Source organism: Takifugu rubripes, chromosome 2, assembly GCF_901000725.2.
Source record: "Takifugu rubripes chromosome 2, fTakRub1.2, whole genome shotgun sequence".
In the NCBI taxonomy this organism is placed as follows: Eukaryota; Metazoa; Chordata; class Actinopteri; order Tetraodontiformes; family Tetraodontidae; genus Takifugu; species Takifugu rubripes.
Window position 1 is genome coordinate 6347272 of NC_042286.1, and position 21222 is coordinate 6368493.

The 21222-nt window shown below is 48.7% G+C and overlaps 1 protein-coding gene across 4 annotated transcripts in view; it reads right to left on the reverse strand.

Moving 5' to 3' along the window:
• Positions 1-690: 690 nt before the first annotated feature.
• dph6 (diphthamine biosynthesis 6) overlaps positions 691-21222 on the reverse strand; it is a 43684-nt gene continuing 23152 nt past the window's right edge. For all 4 annotated transcript variants that reach the window (XM_029827658.1, XM_011618590.2, XM_029827666.1 and 1 more), the window contains 5 exons: positions 20822-20951; positions 20559-20733; positions 8102-8350; positions 4207-4591; positions 691-990 (listed from right to left, as the gene is read on the reverse strand). In XM_029827658.1, the coding sequence (XP_029683518.1) occupies positions 872-990; positions 4207-4591; positions 8102-8350; positions 20559-20733; positions 20822-20951 (1058 nt within the window). In that variant the 3' untranslated portion in view covers positions 691-871. The remainder of the gene's footprint in view (positions 991-4206; positions 4592-8101; positions 8351-20558; positions 20734-20821; positions 20952-21222) is intronic.

Here is a 21222-nt window from a genome sequence, read left to right on the forward strand (position 1 = left end):
CCACTAAAAATCCTCAGGCTCCATTGTCTGTGCTGTTTTTGATAGCAACTATCTAAACAATGCTGGCACGGGTGCAGATCAATAGCCCCTCAGCTCCTCCCTCCATAGAAACTACCATGAGGAGCTCGTTCCAGCCCCCATCAGCAGTATGGTTCATAATCTTTGAGAAGAGGAATGTTCCAGGAGTAGTGGTTAATAGTGTTATTATCTTCACCACATCATCCCAGTGTGTCTGCTCACACACACACACACACACACACACACACACGCTTGCCCTGCAGCTGTGTGTTGTAGCGTCCCTCTCCTATTAACCAGACTGCCTTCCAATCAATAGAAAACATAAAAAGGCTTAATCTTTTCAGGTGCTCTGTGCTGATTGCCTATTACACAATAATAACATGCGCAGCGTGCGTCCCGCGGAGTGTGAGGTGCTGAGACATCCAGAGGATGGTAAATCTACGGTTTTACAGCTGAGCAGATGGTCTCAGTGGTGGCAGCGGGGGCCTTTGTGAGGGGTCTTATCTGGGGGGCTAAGAGAAATTCCATCAGAAGTAGTGGGGCATCAGGGGATACCACATGGCACGAGATGCTCTGCTGGGGGGGCCGCGGTCACCCGTCTTCTGGTATGTGGCCTTGGTTCCATGAGAAAAACCAGCAACTGCTGAAGTAACAAGAGCGCGAGTGAGTCATCGCCTCGACGTCCAAGATAGGACATGAAAACTGTTTATTGGTTTAAAACAATAATGAGCACTTTTACAGTTTTCTTTAATTTAAACCATTGATACGTCTTTGCAAATGGGGGCTGTGACGAGTGCGTTCCTGAAAATTCCAGAGAAGATGTCCTGATGTCCTGTTGTCCACGCTGGCTGTCCTACAAACTGAGCCAGCAGGACAGGTGGAGGATCTGAGAGTCCGGCAAATCCAGGACTGGGACCAGGGCCACGGCAGGACAGGACTCTCCCAAAATGCTTTTTAAACTGGCTTCAAGTCCTGGAAAGAGGAGATAGGGGAGGGAGAGGGGAGGGAGATTGTACAAATGATTGGAATTCTCAAAATCTTGGCAGATTGAGACTGCAGTCCTTCCCCGTGGTGCAGACAATATGGTGATCAGGACTGAATCCAGATCTCTTCCAAACAGACAGATTCAGACTGGATCCACAGTTTAGATTTGAAAAACAACCAAGGTGTGATATTGTGTGAGTGTGTGGTCAAAGACAGCCGCGGGGCGGCCGACACGTGAGAGCCGGCCGAGCATCTCAGCCCAGTCCTGATGACAGCCTGTCTGCTGAGCAGCGGCCCTCTGGGATGCTGCCCCTTCCCTTCCCAGCTCTGGGCACTAATTGGTCACAAGTGTTCCTGCCTCATGTTGCTGTCTTGCCTCGTTTCTCTGATGCTGAATGTGACGTGGGCGTGGTCACTGGGATCTGGAAGGGTTGTAATGAAATCATACATCTGGGGAGGTGCATTGTTTCCTGTCTGGAATATCATGTCAGGGTCAGGTATATTTGCTGCAAATCCCCATTTCTGCTCTCCTGGGAGGAACCGAGGCTGGCCTGACAAAAATGAAGAAGAAGAGCTCTACAAGAGACAGACTACAATAGGATGTTGAATTAGAGGTGGCGCCCTCTGGTGGAAGACGTGCGTAACTTCCATGCTATTAGCAGTAGATAAAAGCCACAAATTCATTTTCATACATAAAATGAGCCTAAATTAATCTAATACTTTATGTCCTTTAAATAACATCTACTAGTTGCAAACCATCATTATTAGTTATGTGAACTTCTAAAAGAAAAATAGGGACAAGGTTAGACAATCGGCTCTATTTAATCAGTCGCTTTCCCTTACAGTGCACCCAGCATGCTAAAAAGTCTTAAAAAGAACTCAAACCCTTTAATTAGCAATATGCACTAGGGCTTAAAATGCCCCCACTGGCTTTTTGGAGACCATTAAAAGACTAAATATGTGCTGTCAGAGCACATGGGGCACCTTGGGATGCAGAATCCTCTAGAGATGGTTAGCTGACAACCGAACAAGCTAAAGAGATCACAGATAAGGGAGGCTTTCATTTAAAGGAGAAATATAGCCTTCATCCTGCCTTACACACTGGTCGGCTCCATGTCGATACGTTTTAATCTTTTTTCTAATACGAACCACAGGCGCAATGTGTCTTTGAGAAAGTCAGTGTGTGTTTCAGCGCTCAGAAACATAAACGATAGATGTGAGGTGGTGGAAGTCACATCATCAAGTTCCAACCATGGTTTTTGCCATTTACACATCCATGGGCCGATGCAAACGGCCGTCACGTTATCAATGGAGTGGAAGTAAACCACATACCCAGGAGGAACAGCCGCTCCTACAATTCACAGAGGAGAAGCAGCTGGGCTGCTGTCGAAGGACAACCGAAGCACGCTAACGTGCTAAACACCATTTTTATTTACAACTGGCACGTAGACATAAGTGAGTCTGTGAAAGATGGTGAGGAGGAGTCTCAGAGCTGTTACTCGTGCGTGTTTGTTTGCTGCACTGTCAAAATGGTCATATTATACAGTAAATGAGATGCTAATTAGCAAATGTTGTCTCGAGAAAATTGTTCACTTAGTCCAAGGAGACCAAACAAAGCTGCTGCAGGAAAAAACAACAGAGCTTAAAGGAGAGCGAGACAACTTTCATTAGACTCATCTTCATCCTCCTCATCATCACCACCATAAAGACACCTTAAAGCTAATGCTAATAATTCCTCAAATCTGCCTCTAAACTGGGGATAATTTTCTAATGCAAAGCATATTTATTGGCCCAGAGACAAACGTTCATGCAGTTCAAAAGGCTCTCTCAATTGATTTGGTTTTTAAAAAATTCCAAAACAACCTTACTTTGTTTCTACCTGTGTTTGTCTCTGTTGCCCCCCCAGTTAGCGGCGCAGGAGCCCGGCCTTGTGGGGATCTCTCGATCGTAACTAACAAGTTTAGACAAGATGTTTAAAGGTTTCATTTGGAGCATATGTCCCGTCTATCAGCTGTGAATCCTAATGCGAGTAACCGAAGGGAAGGGGAAGGGCGGCGGGTGTGGGGGGGGTCGAGGAGTCCCATTATTCTCCAGTGTTGTCTGTCTGCTCACTGACAGCAGCGGTTGCGAGGCTGCGACTGCTAGCGCCAGAGGTGTTACTTTTCCTCCTTTGACTTTTTGGATTCATCATCCAATGAGCGCAGGATGTGACCCATAAAAACGCCGGCGGGCGAGCCTGCAGCGGCGCGCTCCGCGTGGGGAGGGAGGCAAGGAATCTCAGCCCAGCGATGAGTCAGTAAATGGTTTAAGGGGACCAGTCGGCAGCCTGTAATCAAAGAAACAGGCTGTGGAGTTTTAAGGGTGAAGCAGCCGACCGTGCTGCAGCAGCTTCGCAATGAGATCTTTCCAGGCATTCGTTTTTTTAATCAAGTTTTCATCGCTTCGCTTTTCCGCTGCGGATGACGACAGAAGGAATAAATGACACGCATCATATATCAGGGGGGATTGTTGAATACCAATTATATAAACAAACAGCGCCGGTCGGGCTCGCGTGTATCCGAAACAGATCGACTTATTTCCCATCCATCACTGGTACCAGTCATCTCAAACCCTCAGAAAAGGATGATTTATGTCAGAGCTAAAAATGACAGGAAGATGGCCGCTTTGGCGCCCGTTCAAAAATGTTAATTGACTGCTTCGGCGATGAGTTGACAAGTGAGCCGGCGTGATCGATGTGCTCGTCGCCCTTTTCCCTCGGAGGGAACGTCTCCCAGGATAAAACAAATCCCGCTCTGCGTTTGCCTTGGCGAGGGCCCCGGAATCCCGGGAGCGGCAGACGGTGTCGTATGAAAGTGTAATGATGACAAAAGAGGCAGCGGCAGCCCGAGTTACTGTACACACTGCAGACACAACAAATGACTTCCAATAATTAAACACAGGAAGGAGGCGCGCGGCTCCGGAGAGGCTGCTTCCTCCAGAAGACCGTACGCCGTTTACTTAACGTCAGCTCAAACTTCGAGAAGAGCGCGCGAGAGAGATGAGCTGTCACTTTGTTTCCATTAGGACGGCGATGGAGAGCTGAGCCTGTGAGCGTGCTGAATCTCCCAACAGCTTATTTGGGATAAATCCCCATTAATGACTGGGAAATGTAATCAATAAAGGCCCATATCTGCTGTGTTAAGTGGCATTCTGCCCCTGACGTACCTGCAACGACCAGCCGGGCCGCTGCGTGGGTGCACTTATAGAACGCCCTGGCGCACAGCGGCACCAGCGCGCCCTTCATCGTCCCCGTGGCTTTCTTGAATGTGGCGCCGATGGCCTCGGTCGCATCCCTCGCGGCGGCGAGCTCCAGGCCGTCGACAGGCCGAGCCAGGGAGAGCGAGAGCGAGGCGCCGCAAGCGCCGGCGGACGTCACGCTGTGCCAGTCTATAGATCCGCACGGCACCTCCGTGGTCAGGTGACAGGAAGTGCTTCTGGAGTCGTCCTGAACAGCAGTCACGTGAAACTCCACAGCAGCACCTTTGGGTAACGCGGGTACCACAACCACCAGTAGGGGCGCCGGTCCGCTCCGGGGCTCCCATGACGGCCCCTGGAACGCAGACAAAGGGCACTGGTCAACAAATAATACACAATTAAAGGAACCCCTCCCCCCCGCCCTGTTGAGAGACGCGCCGCGCTGTGCTTATTGCGACGCACGTCGCAACGTTCTGCAAAATAGCACCAAGACGAGCTTTTTGAGGCCCGACAGGGCGTCAAATGGGAGGACGTTGGGAGTAATGATAGTTTACACGCTACCCAGAAGAGGGAAAAAAATCCATACTGCTTTAAGTCTCCATAACGTGCAAATGCGTCTGCTAACATGACGGCTCCCGCTGATGACTCCTCACCTCTCCGGGAAGATCGCTCCTGACCCGTAATGGTGGCGGCGCCGCCGCCGCGCGCGCATTTTGGTGGAATAAAGCGGCCTCAATTGTAGAAAGAGACGCGGGAGCCTCTGTGTTTTTATTCTCCTCTGGTCCAAAGGCCATTAGCACTAGCAAAATGTCTTTGGGCAGTGCTACAACGTGGCCCTCTAATCATACTTGGCTGTGGCTTCATCTGCTAATGGGGGAGAAATGAGTGTTTTATACAACCGCCATTTCAGCCGGAGTCGATAGGGCAAAAACACTTAACCCCCTTTTCAATTTGCTGGATCAATTTTCATCCACTTACACCCCACTCCGTAAGTGCAGAATAATAACGGGTTACTCACATTTTATTTTGATATTCCCTCACAAAAAAGAGAGAAATCATCGACGAGGGCCGACTATGGCCTCTTTGTCCCTTCAACAGATGAGCTGTCATGACCCAATCAGCCAGATTCACTGAAGCGGCACTTACCTCCAGATTAAACTTCAGCAAACACTTAATTGTACATCAACAGCTAGCCTCACGCTGCGGTGAGTGTCCTGAATGGGCAGATGTGCACTAAAAAGGGGGGGGGGGGGGTCAGCTTAAGATCTCTCCACTCGGTAAATTCTGAAGCGAGCCGCGCCTGCGGTGGTCGACAATAAGAATCAGAAGAGCGGAGAACAACAGCCGCGTCAGCACGCGAGCTGTTAGCGTGTCAGACAAAGTGACAACACACATACGTGTCCCGCGCTTTGATAAATGTTATATTAGCACTTCTGGCGCTGGGATAGGTATTCTCGGGGGGGGGGGGGGGCTTCTGCATGTGTCAATAGTGATTGAACGTGGGAGGGAAAGCAGGGGGCGAGCAGAGAAGTGACAGGAGGAGGGAGGCCTGCTCAGCCAGGCTTAAAGGCCACCCTGAAGGCCCTGGGTGCTGGGGGGTGCTGCACCCTACTGGCTGTCTGCGAGGACATGAGGGGGTCTTCGGCGCCGCTGCTCCAGCCTCTGGCAGGACTTTCAAGTCGCGGTGCAGTGGCTGACTTTTTGTCAGAGCTGTCGGAGTGGGTTACATCAAGGCCCGATTCGTTCTCTATCACCAGAATCTGCACCGGGCGGAGAGCTAACGCAGGGGTTGTGTGTGTGTGTGTGCACGCCGCCGGAGCCTCAGCGCCTCCGCTCGCTGGGTAGGTCGTAGTTAAACACATCCAGAAGTCTGGATCTGCCTTGCCCGGCTCTCTAGACTGTGTGTGTGTGTGTGTGTGTGTGTGGGGGAGACCTGCTTCTTCATGTGTTTGTTTTCCTTCCACTCCCTAGCCCCCATCCCTGTGCCTGGAGCGTGCGCCAGGGGTCGGAGGGCCGAGAGGCGTGAAAGTTGAACAGTAAACACGGTAATAAGGAAGTGGTGTAAAGGCGGCGAGCAGCGGGGAGCTGATGGGACTGCGCCGCTTAGCCAGTTCCCCTACATTTCCTGCCCAGCGGGTCGCCTTCAGCATGTGGCTCCGTGTTTCAGCACTCGCTGTCAGCTCGCCGCGGTATCGCCTCCCTCGCGCCGCTTTTCCGATGCATTCACCCCCAGAAGGCATCGGACTGCTGTGCTAATGAATCGCAGCCTGTAGTTTGAAGGTTTGTGCCTCTTAAGTTGATACAAATGGACAATTCTTGACTTGAATATCTCCCTCAAAGCCTTCCCGCTCGCACAGCCCCCCTCACCTGCTGCGCTCTGATGTGCGGGAGAACCGTTTCACACTGGCGGCGACTCGAGCCTGCTTCCAATTAACCCTCGGAGCTCCTCCACACGCCCAATTAGATAAATTACCAATAAGGAAAACACAGCAATGCAGCCTGGTGGCTAACAGGCACACAGGTGTCCTCAGGCCTGCCGGTCGGAAATAAGCTCCAAAACTCCAGATTAAGAACAGCATGCAAACTAATTGGGATGCGATGCAATAGGAATGAAATATTGAGGTTTTCCCAAATTGATTTATCACCTTTTTTAATGCTGTTTAGCATCAAGCACTTTATTAATCCGTTTTTATGAAACAAGACCTTTCTGCAGGGTTAAATTAGGACCTCTCCGAGGCATTTTCTCCTCCACCGGAGGTCTCGCTGGCTCCCGGATCTGCACTCTGATTCAAATTTTTTAATCATGTGACGATTAAGACAGATGGGATGTGTCAAAGGAAGAGCCAGGGGATCTCCCAGCAGAGTTTCCCATCGCTGTGATTCCCCCCACTCGCCTCGTTGTGGCTGCTTGCCGTATAAATACATTTGACGTGAACTGGAGGGGAAAGACTGACCAGGCGGCGGAGGTCGCGGCGATAAGAACGCCCTCGCAGGAAATGAGGGAGCACGGGGTCAGGCCAGTGACCCAGAGCTCTGTCTGGGGGGGATCATTTATTCACAGACTTAACCTGGGCGTCGTTAGAAATTAACATAAAACACAGCCTTGATATCAGAAAAGACCTAAAACACTCCTCAAAGATTCCTGGACAGATTGTGTTTACCGCTTTTAAGCTGACGTCTCCGTCAGAGTCAAGCCACATGTTGGAGGTGGGCCGCCTGACGCTCTCCCCCAGGCCCAATTCCCAGGGTCCCGCAGATTACTGTGGGAGGAGAGGGGCTGCCAGGGGAGCCCGCTGCCCCTCTTTAGCAGCGTGGAGCGAGAGGTTGTAAGCCGCAAGTGCTGGAATGGCAGGAGGGATGGAGGGAGCTGGCAGAGAGGTGGTGGTGACGGGGGGGGGGATAAGCTGCTCTGAGAGTTGAACCGAGCTCCAAAATGGTGCGTGGGGGCAAAGGATTAGGGAAGCTCTGAGGAAGACATCTGCTTCTGTGCCAGGCTCCGTGTTATCAAAGGCGCCGGCGTTTCCCACATCATCAACATTTCATGAGCGCGCACGCTGGTAAATATCAGTCGCAGCGGCTTGGGTCTCGGGGGGGCAGGGCAGGGAGGGGCAAGGAACTTTCCCTTATTTCACGACTGTAGAACTAAATTCTGAAAGGCCTCTCTGCAAAAGTTAAAGGCTCCCGTTTCCTTTTTTCACTTATTAATCAGCCGCTGGTTCTGGCTGTCTTCTGATCCATTAATGATGCGTTCACTCTATGTAGGACTAGGCACGAACGATCAATATTTCCCCTGCATCTATAATAAAACAAGCAGCCACCACAGCCAGCGTATATCTTGTACTTTTAGAAACACAAAGAGGCTGACCTTCTCCTCTTCCTCGGCCCTCAGCGCGCTCTCCCAGGCCTCCCTGATGACGCCGATGTCCCGCTTCCTGGTGGCGTAGCAGTGGGCCTGGACAACGTTCGCTAGGGTGGAGCTAGCGATCACGGCCTGCAGGACCTTCCTCACATGGCTGAGGGTCAAAAGAGTCTGGGCCCTGGCGCCGGCCTCCACCAGCTGCATGGTGCAGGGAACCAGGCCGATCTGGCCCGAGCAGAAAACAGACTGATCCACCTGGAGAAAAGGACGGGGAGAAACAAGCGGACGTCAGCGATGCTGCGGGGATGTGTGTATTCCACCATCCTCTATCGTTAGCATGTCAAGATTAGCTTGTTTAAAATAAACCAAAACAGCTGCCCCACAATCAGCTGAATAAGAAGGTTTCATTAGAAGATCCTTGACCTGAAGGCGTCTCTATTCAGCGTCTCTATTCGTGCTATCAGACATTAGGTCGGTTTCATAAACAAGGCACGAGTTCAAAACCCACCTACGATGTTCAGAAATCAAATTAACGTTCATTCTAAACGTGTGCTGCATTAATTAACACGGCACAACATCCCCCCCCCCCCCAGCATCTTATCGCCAAAATTCACTTCACAAGCAGATATTATGTGAAAATACTGTGACAGCAGCTTTATTTATAAGCACGTTTAACCATGTGATAATAAGCTCAATTCTCCGTTAAACACCCAAGATGGAGTTAAGCTTCATGTATAATGAAACAGAGGGAAAAATCTATCCTTTTAATGCAGAGAGATGAGTGCAGATGAGAGGCGGCATTAAAGGGGTCGTGTCTTCGGAGACCTTCCCCGGTTAGTTCACCGGTGTTTGGGCTTTAATGTCATTACTGCGGGATATTAGCTGCTGGTCAATGCAAATAGCCGCGGATGTCTTGTTGATAATTGCTGGTCTTTGCAGGGACTTTGGGGCGCGTGCAGCTCTCCAGGGAGGATCAACAAAACCTCAATCAATAGATACACGCTCTGAAACTAAAGGCCCAGTCCCATTTCTCTTTTTTCAGTCCTGCCCACTCACCTACTCCTTGGCCTTGCAACACGGGGTAGAGGTTTGAAATCTACCCCTACGTAACGGGACACCCTATTGCAGCGCCCCCAGGGCTCGACGTAAACAGGAACCACATGCTTTTGCTAAAGAATCAGATTTGCAAAATTAACTGCTACAATAACAGGCAAGAGCCTCTTACATTGCTGTTATTTTTAAGAAAACCTACCAGGGTGGGAAAAGGTATTAGTTTCTCAATCTAAACCAGCTGAACTGAGCTCCTTCTTCCGTCCGTTGGCTCGGATTGATGGCGGTGACACAAATTCTCCAAAGGATGAAAACCGAGAGCGAAATATTTCAGCCCCGCAGAAAGATGCGTGTCTTTCTTGCCGCACAATGAGATGCTAGCTGCGGCGCTGTTTAGCTAGAGGGCAAACATGGCCACGGTTATTTCCATAATCAGATGGGTCTGCCATGATCTCCTGCTTCTAGGTTCACTTGTCAGCTGTGATGAATCTTCGGCCTCCCTCTCCGTGGCTCCAAATTACTGGGATGGTCCCGGAGACAGGAGACGGGCGGAGGACTGGGAGAAGTGGGGTGCATGCAAGTGAGAAGGAAGGAAAAGGAGGAGGAGACGAGGCCCTCCGCGCTGGATTGAGAAGCCGGGATTCCCGCATATGAACAACAAATTTCCACTGGCATTCCATTTATCATCCATCACACCCAGGCCGACAGTGAAGGGCTGCATCAGGTTGGATGTGCGGCCAGTGCTTCCTGACAGGCCCGTCTCACCGAAAGAGCACGTTCCATTTTAAATTCATAAAGGCCGCTTCCCATTTGTCTATTTGAATATCAAAAGGAGCCGGCATGGGACCCCTAGTCTGTTAAATCGCCTCCACCAGGCAGGTGTGTGGTGATCAATTATTAAGCAGCTCGCGCTGGTTATTCTTGGTGGGAGGTGAAATTGGGGAATTTGGGGGTTTTGCGATGTGGCTGGGGGGGGGGGGCAGATTTTTTTCCTGTGACGAACCTGGTTGGGGTGGTGGTGGTGTGTGTGTGGGGTGGGGGGCTAGACAGAGAGAGGGAATACGATTTACATAAAATTAACAGTTCAAAAGAGTGAGTTCACACACCAATCAAACTTGTTAATTGACTGTCAATGGCGTGTCCCTGAATATACAACACAGCTACATAATTCATCTTAGGCCTTGACAGCAAAGACAGTCCAATTTGCATGGGCGTTCTAAACGTGATCAACAACCACAATGCCGCATGCATTTTTAATAGACCGGAGATGGGAAGCTTTAATATTTATGAGGGTCAAACAATTGCGTACGACATTAAACTTTCTATAACAAGCTAGGTATTTTTCTAATGCTCACCTCTTGCTCTGCCAACGGGAGGAAAAGCTGCAAACGAACACTTCTTGATCAGGTTTTCCTGTTAAATACGCATCTCATCCGTTCACACGACCTGTGGGAAACACCCAGGTCCGGGCCGATGATCCCGCGTGAACGTTCGCTGTGGCCCAATCGATGGCCCCGACGAGTTCAGCGCCACATGAAAAAGGTCAGCATCCCCGGAGAAACGCGGTGTTGTATCATATATGTAAATGCTGCCTTCGATTTGATCCCTCAAGGTGTCTCCTTTCCAGTTAGAGTGTCTGAGGTGTTTCTGCAGAGGTCTGGCAGGGATGACCAGACAGCGCCGCTCTGTAAGCACATGTGCTGGAGCCCTCTGGGCCCCCGTCGTGTAAAAAAAAAAGCACGCTTGTGTGTTATTAGCAGGGCGCATGGACGGTATAGATGAACTGGGCTGGTGTGGATAAAATGACCCGGTATTGACGAACAGTCAGGTTTCCCCCTCCTGGTTCCAAGGACGGAGAGGAGGAAAAGCGCTCTAGCGCTCCTATCAGATATGCTAATGGTCACATTTCCCCCCATTGAGACCTCATGCATAATTTAAGAAGGAAAATGATAATACAAAATGTGTAAAATAGGCCAGATTAGTATGGTGTAACTTTTCCATTGTGCGAGGACACGTGTAACCAAAATAAAAGGGTAATGGCGGCGCCGTAGGAGCTACAGGGCGGATAATTAGATACACACTCTATTATTAGCGATATGTTGTTAATTGTCTTCATCGTGCCGCCTGAACACGGTATAACGGAGCCACTGTGCAAACTTAGTGTGAAACTCTGTCAAGAGTAGTTTTTTTAAAGTTTTCGCATGCGTTTACAGCAGATTTCAGCGGATGCGCTTGCAAAAATAATTCCAATTTATAGTGCAGCTGCTCCACATTTAAAACTTCAGGGAACCTTTTCAATATATGTGACAAATTCCTAAAATTCCGTCCCTCGCTCCTCTTTGCTAACGCTCTCCCTTTCGTGAATATTTGAAGGGCGGAAAATAGCTCAAAACATGAGGATCAAGACGCCGAGGTTGAAGTTATGTTGGATGTATTTAAGTGCATACATTATGTCTGCTTTTTTTGGGAGGGGGGGGGGGGGTTGATATGCAGCGACTGTTTAATCCTTGCGTGGTGGATGGCAGTTTGTCAGGGATGTGTGCCGTGATTTCATCTCCGACTGGCTTCAAGTCTGTGGGGCTCTTTCAGCATTAGCGCATTCAAAGCGAATCACGTCTGGGAGTGGGAAATGATAAGAGATGGGCTCATGTTGTGCTGCGCCCCGAGGAAATCCTGCCTCTTCTGACACCTCATTTCTACAAATACGAACCTTTCAGGAGAACCGCAGCCGGCCTGCCCTCCGCTGAATCTTTTCCTCGCGTTAGGATTCTCATTTAAGGCTACACGGGGAGGGAGGGGGGGAGGGAGGGAGATATTTGCCTTCTCTCTCTCCCCCCATCCCACCATTTCTTTTTTGTGCTTCCTGTTTGTGCTCCAGTTTGAGTCTAACCCCTGTACGCTCAACTGTCACACAACATCAGTGTTACTTACACGGCGACATAAATAGCGGGATGAAAAGCACAAAGAGAGGAAAGTGGACGGAATTTCTGAATATAAGGCGTTTATTTTCAACGTAAAAAAAAGGGAAAGTGTGTGTAAATGGCAGAGTTGGGTAAAAAACGCACGGCTGTAATTAGCCGTTGTTGTGGCCGTGTGTTGGTCCAGTCTGAACTGGGGACTCTGGCCTCCCCCCTCCCCCCACCTTCTGCGTATTTTTTCTCTCCCCCTGTTGTTTCTCCACGTCAGCCCTCGACATGCCCACGCCGCAGACACTGAACCGTGTGGAAGTGTAACACTGTCACGTCAGCTCCGGTCAGCTTTATTGTGGTCAGGAGCCGCGGCGCGCTACTATAACCAAGGTCAGGGGGGGCCTGACTGCTGGATGCTGAGGGAGACACATCTGAATGCCAACGTGCATGAGCGTCCAAACAAATGAATAAATAAATAAGCACTTCCTTTCCGGACGACGAATGTCTGAAGCATTTTTCCAGCAGAAGCCTCCTCAGCTCTTGGGTGACGCGACGGTCCCAGTAATGGTGTTAAAACAATGGAAACGGATCCCAGCAAATAAAACCCCACTCAGAGCTGATGTGAATCAAAGTGTCTGCTGCTGGAGAGCCCTCTGCCACACCAGAGCTCGCCCGTGGATGGAGAGTGACGGAAGGGCACGCGTTTTCACCGCGTTAGGCAAAATGCCCCGCTGCCTTCAACTGTCCCGACCTCGCGGTTTTTGACAAATTGGTTGTGAGGCTTTTACGACTGATGCACATATCGCAAAAATCATTTCTGCCAAGCTTCCTCTGTGACCTGCCCGTGGGACATGACAAGCCCCCTTCCACGCATCGCTCTATCAAACCAAATATTTCCAGGACAATGCAAATTATGACAAATTCCATCATCCTGCATTATGCGCTTTCCTGCTAATCTCCCTAATTCGAGGGAATCGGGGAGGGTCTCATGGTTTCAGCTGAGGGGCATGTTGTCTGATTGAATGATGCTGAAACCGCAACCCTCAACCTCCCTCATTTCTCCCTTCCCAGCTGCGACCACCTCGTCTCTTCTGTCTTTTCATATTTTGACTAAGTCTCTTGGTCTGGTGAGTACAGGAGCACTAACAACCTGGACCACAAAACAAGTATGTCAGAGCAGAATGCTGCAGAGAAATCCTCCTGTAACTGTCAAAAATGAAGAAGATCTATGTGTGGACGACAGCGTGCCATTGCAATATGCAGGAAAATGTAAAATGTCTCCACTACACGAGGGGAAGCAACTCTAACAGTGACCCAGAGACGAGACGCTGCAGGTTCACGGAGAGGAAAAAAGAAGAAAAAAAAAAATCTTCCTGCATCTGCAAACTGTCTGCACGATCTTGCTGCTTATCTGTTGCTTGTGGCTCAGCATTCACAACAAGAAGCTGAAAGAGAGACCCGAGAGAGAGAGAAAAATGTGATTTAAGGATGAGATCGAACACGTGCAGTTCCTCCTCCCGTCAACAGATGGCAGTATGGCTGCATTAAAAGGAAAGCGCGCATCAACGCAGCCATTCACGCAAACTCCAGTCAGTCCGGGGCCAGAGCAGCTTAAGAGCATCCGAGGCTCCTTAGAATCACCGATTTTACTTTTTCTTGGCCAAATATCTGCATGAACCTAAATTGGTTCTCCCAGTGGACAGACCACTGGAAAAATGCGGAAATATGGAAGCTAGAAAACAAAATTCTTTAAATTACAATATATGCCGTGAGTAAATAAATTGGAATTAGTATCAGTGAATGCAGAATATGTTGTTGTAATATGTGTATTATGTGTCAAAAATCTCTAGTGAATACATAAACTTCATGCTTTTTTTTGGCTACTGTAAATGGTTCCACAATAATAAAATGAAATAAATTGCTAAGAAATTGCACCAAAAATTGAGCTCCGTAATTTGGAAGTGTATGTAGTCTGTTTAATAGTGAATGCAGTTTTATCCTGAGCATCTGGGCTATAACACACTGGCTACACCTGTGGGGCTCCATCTCTACTTACCTAATAAATCTATAATATTAATATAATAAATGTGTTGTACAAGTGCTGATATGTCCTGGGGGGGGGGAGTGTTATTCCCACGCGGCCAGTTTTACCTTAGCGAATCTCGCATTGACGGTGATGCCGTTTGAAAATGAACGACGGGTCCAGAGTTACCACTTGCAAGAATTGCACCATATGTAATTAATGTCAAAAGCAGCAGCCCGAAAGGAGACTGGAACCCTAACGGGCCCTTTCAGACATGTTTGAGGAGTGATCGCTTCATAAATAGCTGTCAATTGAGAGGGGATAGAATGACACAGAATAATATATACACATAGAAACAAATGTTAGGTATAAATAAGCCAATAAAAGACCAAAAGGCTAAATCTAGGTTAGCTTTTTAAAGCTGTATCAAACAGATTTATTGCTGCTTAGGATGATTTTTAAGTTGGGGGGTCAACGTTTGTTGTCATTTACATCCGCGGGAACCTGCAATGTTCTGTCCGCTTCCGCCACGTGTGAATCTTCCACAGCCTGCGTCTTCCAAACCCTCCTTATCTTATTGTGTCTGCACGCGCGCGTGTGTGCGGGTGTGTGCACGTGGGCCCTGTCAGCTATGCCTCCTCGTCACTGCGGGGGGAAGAAACACACCCGGGCAGGTCTGAATATAGTGGCTAGTTACCATAGTAATGGAATGGTCATACGTCTCTCCTCCGTCAGACAGTGATGAGAGCGGACAGGACATGCCGCTATGCTTTTTATCTGTGCGTTCCCTATTCACTTATTTCATCCTGCAAATAAAGCGCCACGCCGCGCCGACCCCTCCTATTCCCCAATTCAAATGAACGGGTTCACTGGGAAGTAAATAGTTAGAGATGAGGTCGTTCGTGAGCGCAGGACAACAAATAACGCCGTATTTTGACTGAGGGCTGGTGATTGGGATTGTTCGGAAGTGGAGGGATCTGTGGGTGACATTTTTCAGATGCCTTCTTGATGTCTGCGAACAAATCATTCCTCGGTTGCTCATCAGCAGTGACAAAGTGAGACGCAAACAAGCCCACACACACACACACACACACACACACACACACACACACACACACACACACACACACACACACACACACACACACACACACACACACACACACACACACACACACACACACACCAGCAAGGGAATCTCAAATTTGAAGAATCGAAAATTAATAAAAAAAAGTATTTCTGTTCCTGGGTCTCACACACACATGCACACACACACACACACAGAAAACATCATCTGTGCTAGTGTGAATGGAGCCATTTGCAAATGACCAAGTCTGTGCGGTATCGAACACACAATATGTCTCCATGTTTGCCATGTTTACACCTATAGTATCTGGATAAAGTGTTTGTGTATCTTAAGGTTGTGGCAATGGTCCCCGTCATCCCATGGCTGCCCGGGAGCAGCCAGGCACCAATAATACATGAAGAGCGGCTCAAAGGCAATTAGGATCAGTTGTCAAGGCCGGTCCCATTAATGAGAGCGCGCGTGTGGCACAGGCCGGGTCAGGGGCACAGCGGCGAACGTGGACACCCGTGGAGTGGATGCGCCCTGACAGATCCGGTCCTTCCCCTGTCCTCGCCTGGTACAGGCCGACACCAGCCCGTTCCCAGCCAGTGTGGCGACGGCAATGCCGAGCCACAGACTCCTGAAAATGACCGGCGCCATGGCGGGTCTGGAAAATAAAGAAATCTGAACGCCAAAAACCTGCCCCCGCTTCAGAGAGGAGCCTGATTTGACACATGTGTACGTGCAGCGGCGAGGCCAGCTGAGATCATCAGTGCTCACCATTCTGCATCGGAGACAGCCTGGACAAATAGTCAAACATGTTGTGAGTACACAAAGCTGCATGTTAGCCATCATGTGTCAACATGTTTATTTGCAGGTGGTTCGAGTTAGAGGTGTGTGTGCCCGCTTGCTAATTTTGTTTGCCTTTGCGTCTTTATCTGTTTGCGCATCGCTGGCTGCAGTTGGATCCTCCACATCGGCGCTGTCAGTCACCGCGGTGTCACCTATGGCGCCTTTTCATGGCGGAACCAGTTTGTCTTGTCACAGAGCCAGGGCCAATTACAACAGGCAGTCAGGTGCACGCGCATCGCGGGAAGCGGCGGCGCCCGCTTACAGGGTTTGATCAGCATGTTTCCTGAGAGTCCGGTTCAAACGGAGGGGCTTGACCCAAGCGTCTGTGTGGGGTGGGCAAACCCCGGCGACGTTCGGAGACGGGAGCCGGATCGATCCCTGGCCGTCAGTCAAATCCTTCCTGACCGAAGGCGTGAACCCGCGTGTGCCATCCGGGAACCGAGGGGAAGGAAACAATCGGGGCTGTTCCGTGTGTGTGCATGTGTGTGTGTGTCGTCACGCAAAAACCACAAATCCAGGTGAAGATCCTGCGAGCTAGGAGCAAGTCTCTACGTGCACCGATGTCGTAGCCCGCGATTTCGCGGCTGCACAAACCGCTGAGCCTTCAAGTCCCCGCTTTCATCAACTCCATTACTCCCCAACTGGCCTCACCCCTTCCCTCCCTGCCTCATCTCCCCTCCTCCTTGGGCAAAAGTGATCATTTGTTCTTTTATTAAACTTGATAACATCCCTTGCGTTGTCGGGGCGCGCACGCAAGGGGGCCGCCCCTACTGTTCTAGCCCGCAGCATTTTGTATTATTGGCGCATTATTTCACGCATGCCCTCCTCTTTTATCAAGCACTTCTGAAGTAATGTTAATAGACTAGAAAATTGAGACATTTATGAAGTATGGGCCGTGTTTATGAAAAAATCCATAAAGTATGACAGGGGAGAGGTGAGATAAAAGCAAGATTTTAATAGATTATGGCAAACAGGGGAGAGGCGTCAGATGCTGACAGCGCCTCCTTTGAGATGCCTCTCATTTTATGGGATTCATTTTGTTATATTAGAAATGAAGTTAAATGTCCTAATTAATCTGTTCACGCTGCATGAATGCCTCCCTGAACTAATTAGCTTTTTGGCTAATTACTCTTCCTCGGTAATTGAGGTGGATGCATCCTCTAGATGGAGGTGAGGGAAGTTCTTGGGAAAAAGATGCAGCGTTTGTGTGAGGTCGGCTGAACTGCGGATGTCGGCTCTTCTGCAGGAGAGACGTTTTGCGAGGGACAGAAATAAACTATCCAACTAGGGCGCTGACCCTCACTTCAGTGTCATTTTTTGGTTCCTCGTTCAGCTGTCACCCTCTTGATTATCCCCAATGAACCTGGACTCCTACCAATGATCAATGCATTGCCTAGTATTTGGAAACTTCATGTGCAGTTAAGATTCCTAATATATGTGTATTTTATGATGTGATAACCTCGGCCCAGAAGCTCCCCACAGTCCTTTAACTACCATTCATAAATATAATCCAGTGATATATAGGAGAGAGGCACTCTCTTCTGCACCCTTTTCGTGGGTGGCCAAACCTCACTATGACTTCGAGTGACCTCTGAACCTTTCATCAAGTAGGTTAGACAAAATTCATCTAATTGTTTTGAGACATTAAGTTGCCCATAAGTAGATTATACACATCCTACCACTCTCCGTAGTGCGCTCTTCCTTTTTGATGCTAATCGGCACAGTCAGCTCCCTCCTGACGCCTCGCAGTCCACTTTGACAATTTCCAAAATCCAATGCAAATCCTGTCGTGGGCCTGCGCAAGAAGGCCTCCTACAATATTGACTGTCACTCACAATTAGGGGAATGAGGGAAGGGGTTAGTGATCACTAGCAACCTGAGGCTAGCGCAGCCAGCTCCCAAAACACAGCTTGGACAATCTGATCAGTGAGTATAATTTCCTGGCAAATATCCCAGGGGTGCGCCACTTACCCTAACAGGAGAGAGATGATGTTTAACAGCCATTCAAGTGATAGTCCTTCTATTCAGACCTGTTCGGGCTATTGTGGCTGACGGCGTAAATGCTTCTGAATGTGATTGAAAAGGCAGAATTGATCTACTCTAAACAATAGTGGGGGGGAATCACATGATGTGATTCTGGTAAATAAGTACTCACTTTTTTTTTTTCATCACACTGTTTAAAAAAAACAGCTTGTTTTTTTTCTTGGTGTTATGTTAATGACTCATAAGAGTTTAAAAGCTCCATCTAAAAAACAAGCACATGCAGCCATAACTAATTTTTATCTAAAAGCTTGCTATTAGTCCTGTCTTTGTTTAGCATGAAAATGCTACAAATGGATGTCTGAGAGCAGCATTTGTTTTTAATGAATTGGCTGAGGTAAAATGTGCCAGATCTTTATTTGATTATGCAAATTTTGTCTAAAACAAAGCAACATTTGAATTAGACCAGATAAAGACATTTGTGACCGTGCTAAATAAATTACCCCAGAAGTAACATATACGGTATTATAATAAGTGCAACCTTTGAAAATATGTACAATAGGTGCACAGAATATTTCTGAATTACATCACTGCCTTTGTACCTGGAGGCTTTTACCTAATATTCCAGCACATCATGCATTTGCAAATGATCCACCATCGGGACCCCTGTGTCGACATCATAAAGGTTAACTAATTCTTTAAATCAAGTCGGATCTGAATCTGACAGCTTGCCAGCCCGACTCGACATGCAGACAGCTTGTTGCTTCTCAGAGCTGAAGACGTGACGAGCCAGGCAGATAGCCGAAGAGACGGATGGAATTTCAAAGTCCAGCGTCCGTCAAATGCCAGTCTCTAATGCCGTTTCCCTCCACTGTTACCAGCAGCGCCCATAACAGCGACTGTGGTCCCGTCCTGAAAGAGCCATGTGGACGTCACATCCTGTCAGTAGCCATGTGCTATTTCTCAAACCGCTGGACACTTGTCAAAAGAGGATGTGGGTCCCCACAGATCCGGTTTAAAGCCATAGATGAGCATGTAGAGCACATTAAAAAAAATAAATAAATAAATATCAAGCTATGCAGAATAATGGATTGTCATTTTTCATCCATTTGCTTAATGAAATCATCCCTGAGAAAATCATCTCTGCTGCTCAGAAGTGCTGACAGTCTCCTCTAATTAAAATCACTGCGTCATCCTTTCATCGTTTCAGGCCACCCAAGAACCTTTGTTGTAATCGCTAATTCTGCTCAGCACTGAAAGTGGGAAGCTTCGTGTTGCGCGCAGAAAGCAAGTCACAGTTGTGTAGACACATCCTCGCCGCATGGCAAGAGTTGCCCGAAGAGAGCCGTCATTAAAAAAGAGCCGCCGCCGCCAGCGCAGGCGGGGGCGACGCGGTACGCTCGTCACAGCGGGGCAGTAATTGTACCAATATGTAAAAAGATTTAGTTGTTCTGAAGAGTTGTTAATACATTTTTGATCAAATGAAATCAGTGTAGCGTGGAGGAAGAGCAGCCGCGCGCGTGCGCATGGGGTGGTGGTGCTGGGGGGGGGGATGGCGCCGAGGCTGTACGAACTGTCTCAGCGCCGCTCTAAGACAGCAAACGCCTCTCGTTGTTTGCCTCAAATTGCTTCGGATATGAGCGATCATTAGAGGGATGAGAGACGAGTAGGGGGCAGCGGCGTGTGCTCGCAGCTGACTTCAATTTCATGTCTCAATGAGACTCCATTGAGGAAATCAAACACTGCTGGCATGTCAAAAGCAAACCTGACTCTGTAGGTTGCATCTCAGGAATCCAGACGGCGCAAGTCTCCCTGAGCTTTTGGTGACACACTGGTGAGATATGCCGTCGAGCTCGCAACGGACGGCTAATCCACACATGTTCTCACTCATAGCTGGATTTGGCTGCAGGATCAAGGACAGTGTGGAGGAGATGGACGCTATCCTTGTTGACAGTACCTTGACAAGTGTAATCCCATATAATACACAATGGTTAAACAAAACACCAAGCCAGCCGTGCAACCGCAGCCCACACTTCCTCCGCTCTGCCTTTGAATCCGACATTCTTTCTGGGTTTGAAACAATATAAAAGAAGTTCAATTTGTAGCTTTACAAACAAATGCAAAAAATGCATCCCCACTGCCCACAAAAGTAGAAAGACATATTTACATGCAAAAGTAGCAATGAGAACAAACTATCACACAGAGCGGCCATCATAACGATCCGTACGCATGCATCCATACATAAACAGAGAGAACAGACGGGCCGATGCTGGAACCGAAGCCCACTGCTTTGTAAAAGTCAAGCATAGCCAGATATTCCCAGAATCAGCGGTGAGATCGATCATTCTTCAAATGGATCCTTTGTAGGCCTCCATTAATCCAGAACTTATCGCCTTAAAGCCACACTGAGCAACAATGACAGAGGGCGTTTACACAACACTGAAGTGAAAGTGATCAAAAGCTGAGCATTAGCATTAGCATTAGCATTAGCAGAATGTTCAGGGCATTGTCACGGAGACCAAGTTCAAACTGTGAACCTGCCGAGGCTTTCGACCACTTTGGCCGCTTTGTCGCCGTTCTTACCCTGACGGCCTGGCTGTAGGGCCCGATGTTGGCAGGGGCCCAGTGGGACATGCTCTGCACATGCAGGGCTCCCCTCTCATGGAAGCAGCCTTCCTCAGGAGGTTCAGTCCAGGCTTGGAGCAGACAATCCATCTGGAGCAACTGGCCTGCTGGTAGAGGAGCCTGGACACACACCCTGCAGACACAAACCATGGCGACACAATGCTTACTACAATACGAACAAATTGGGTTCGAAAATGAGTTTGGAAGGTGACTCCCTTTACCTGGCTGGAGGGTTCACACCGAAGTGTTTCTTATAGACTGCATTGAGCGGAACAAAATCTCCCATTGACTTCACGTAGAGATGAACCAGGATGATATCCTGCAGTTTCCAGCCTCTGTGATCCAACTCGCCTGTGCACAGACAATATATCATGTGGTCAACAAGCAAATCAGTCAAATCCAAGCACACATTTTAGCGGAGGTATCTTGGCCAGATTTTGTAAGAAAGTTTTAAAAATTGCATGAAGCGATACGCTCCAAACAGAATCCAAATTTGCTGTTTACACACATGCACGCTTGGAGGTCCGTGCCCAAGCAGGACTGGAAATCCCCGAACAAATGTTTGTGAGTGCTAACCGGTTCCATTCGGATGATTATTTATGACTCAGGTTTGTGTGCTTCT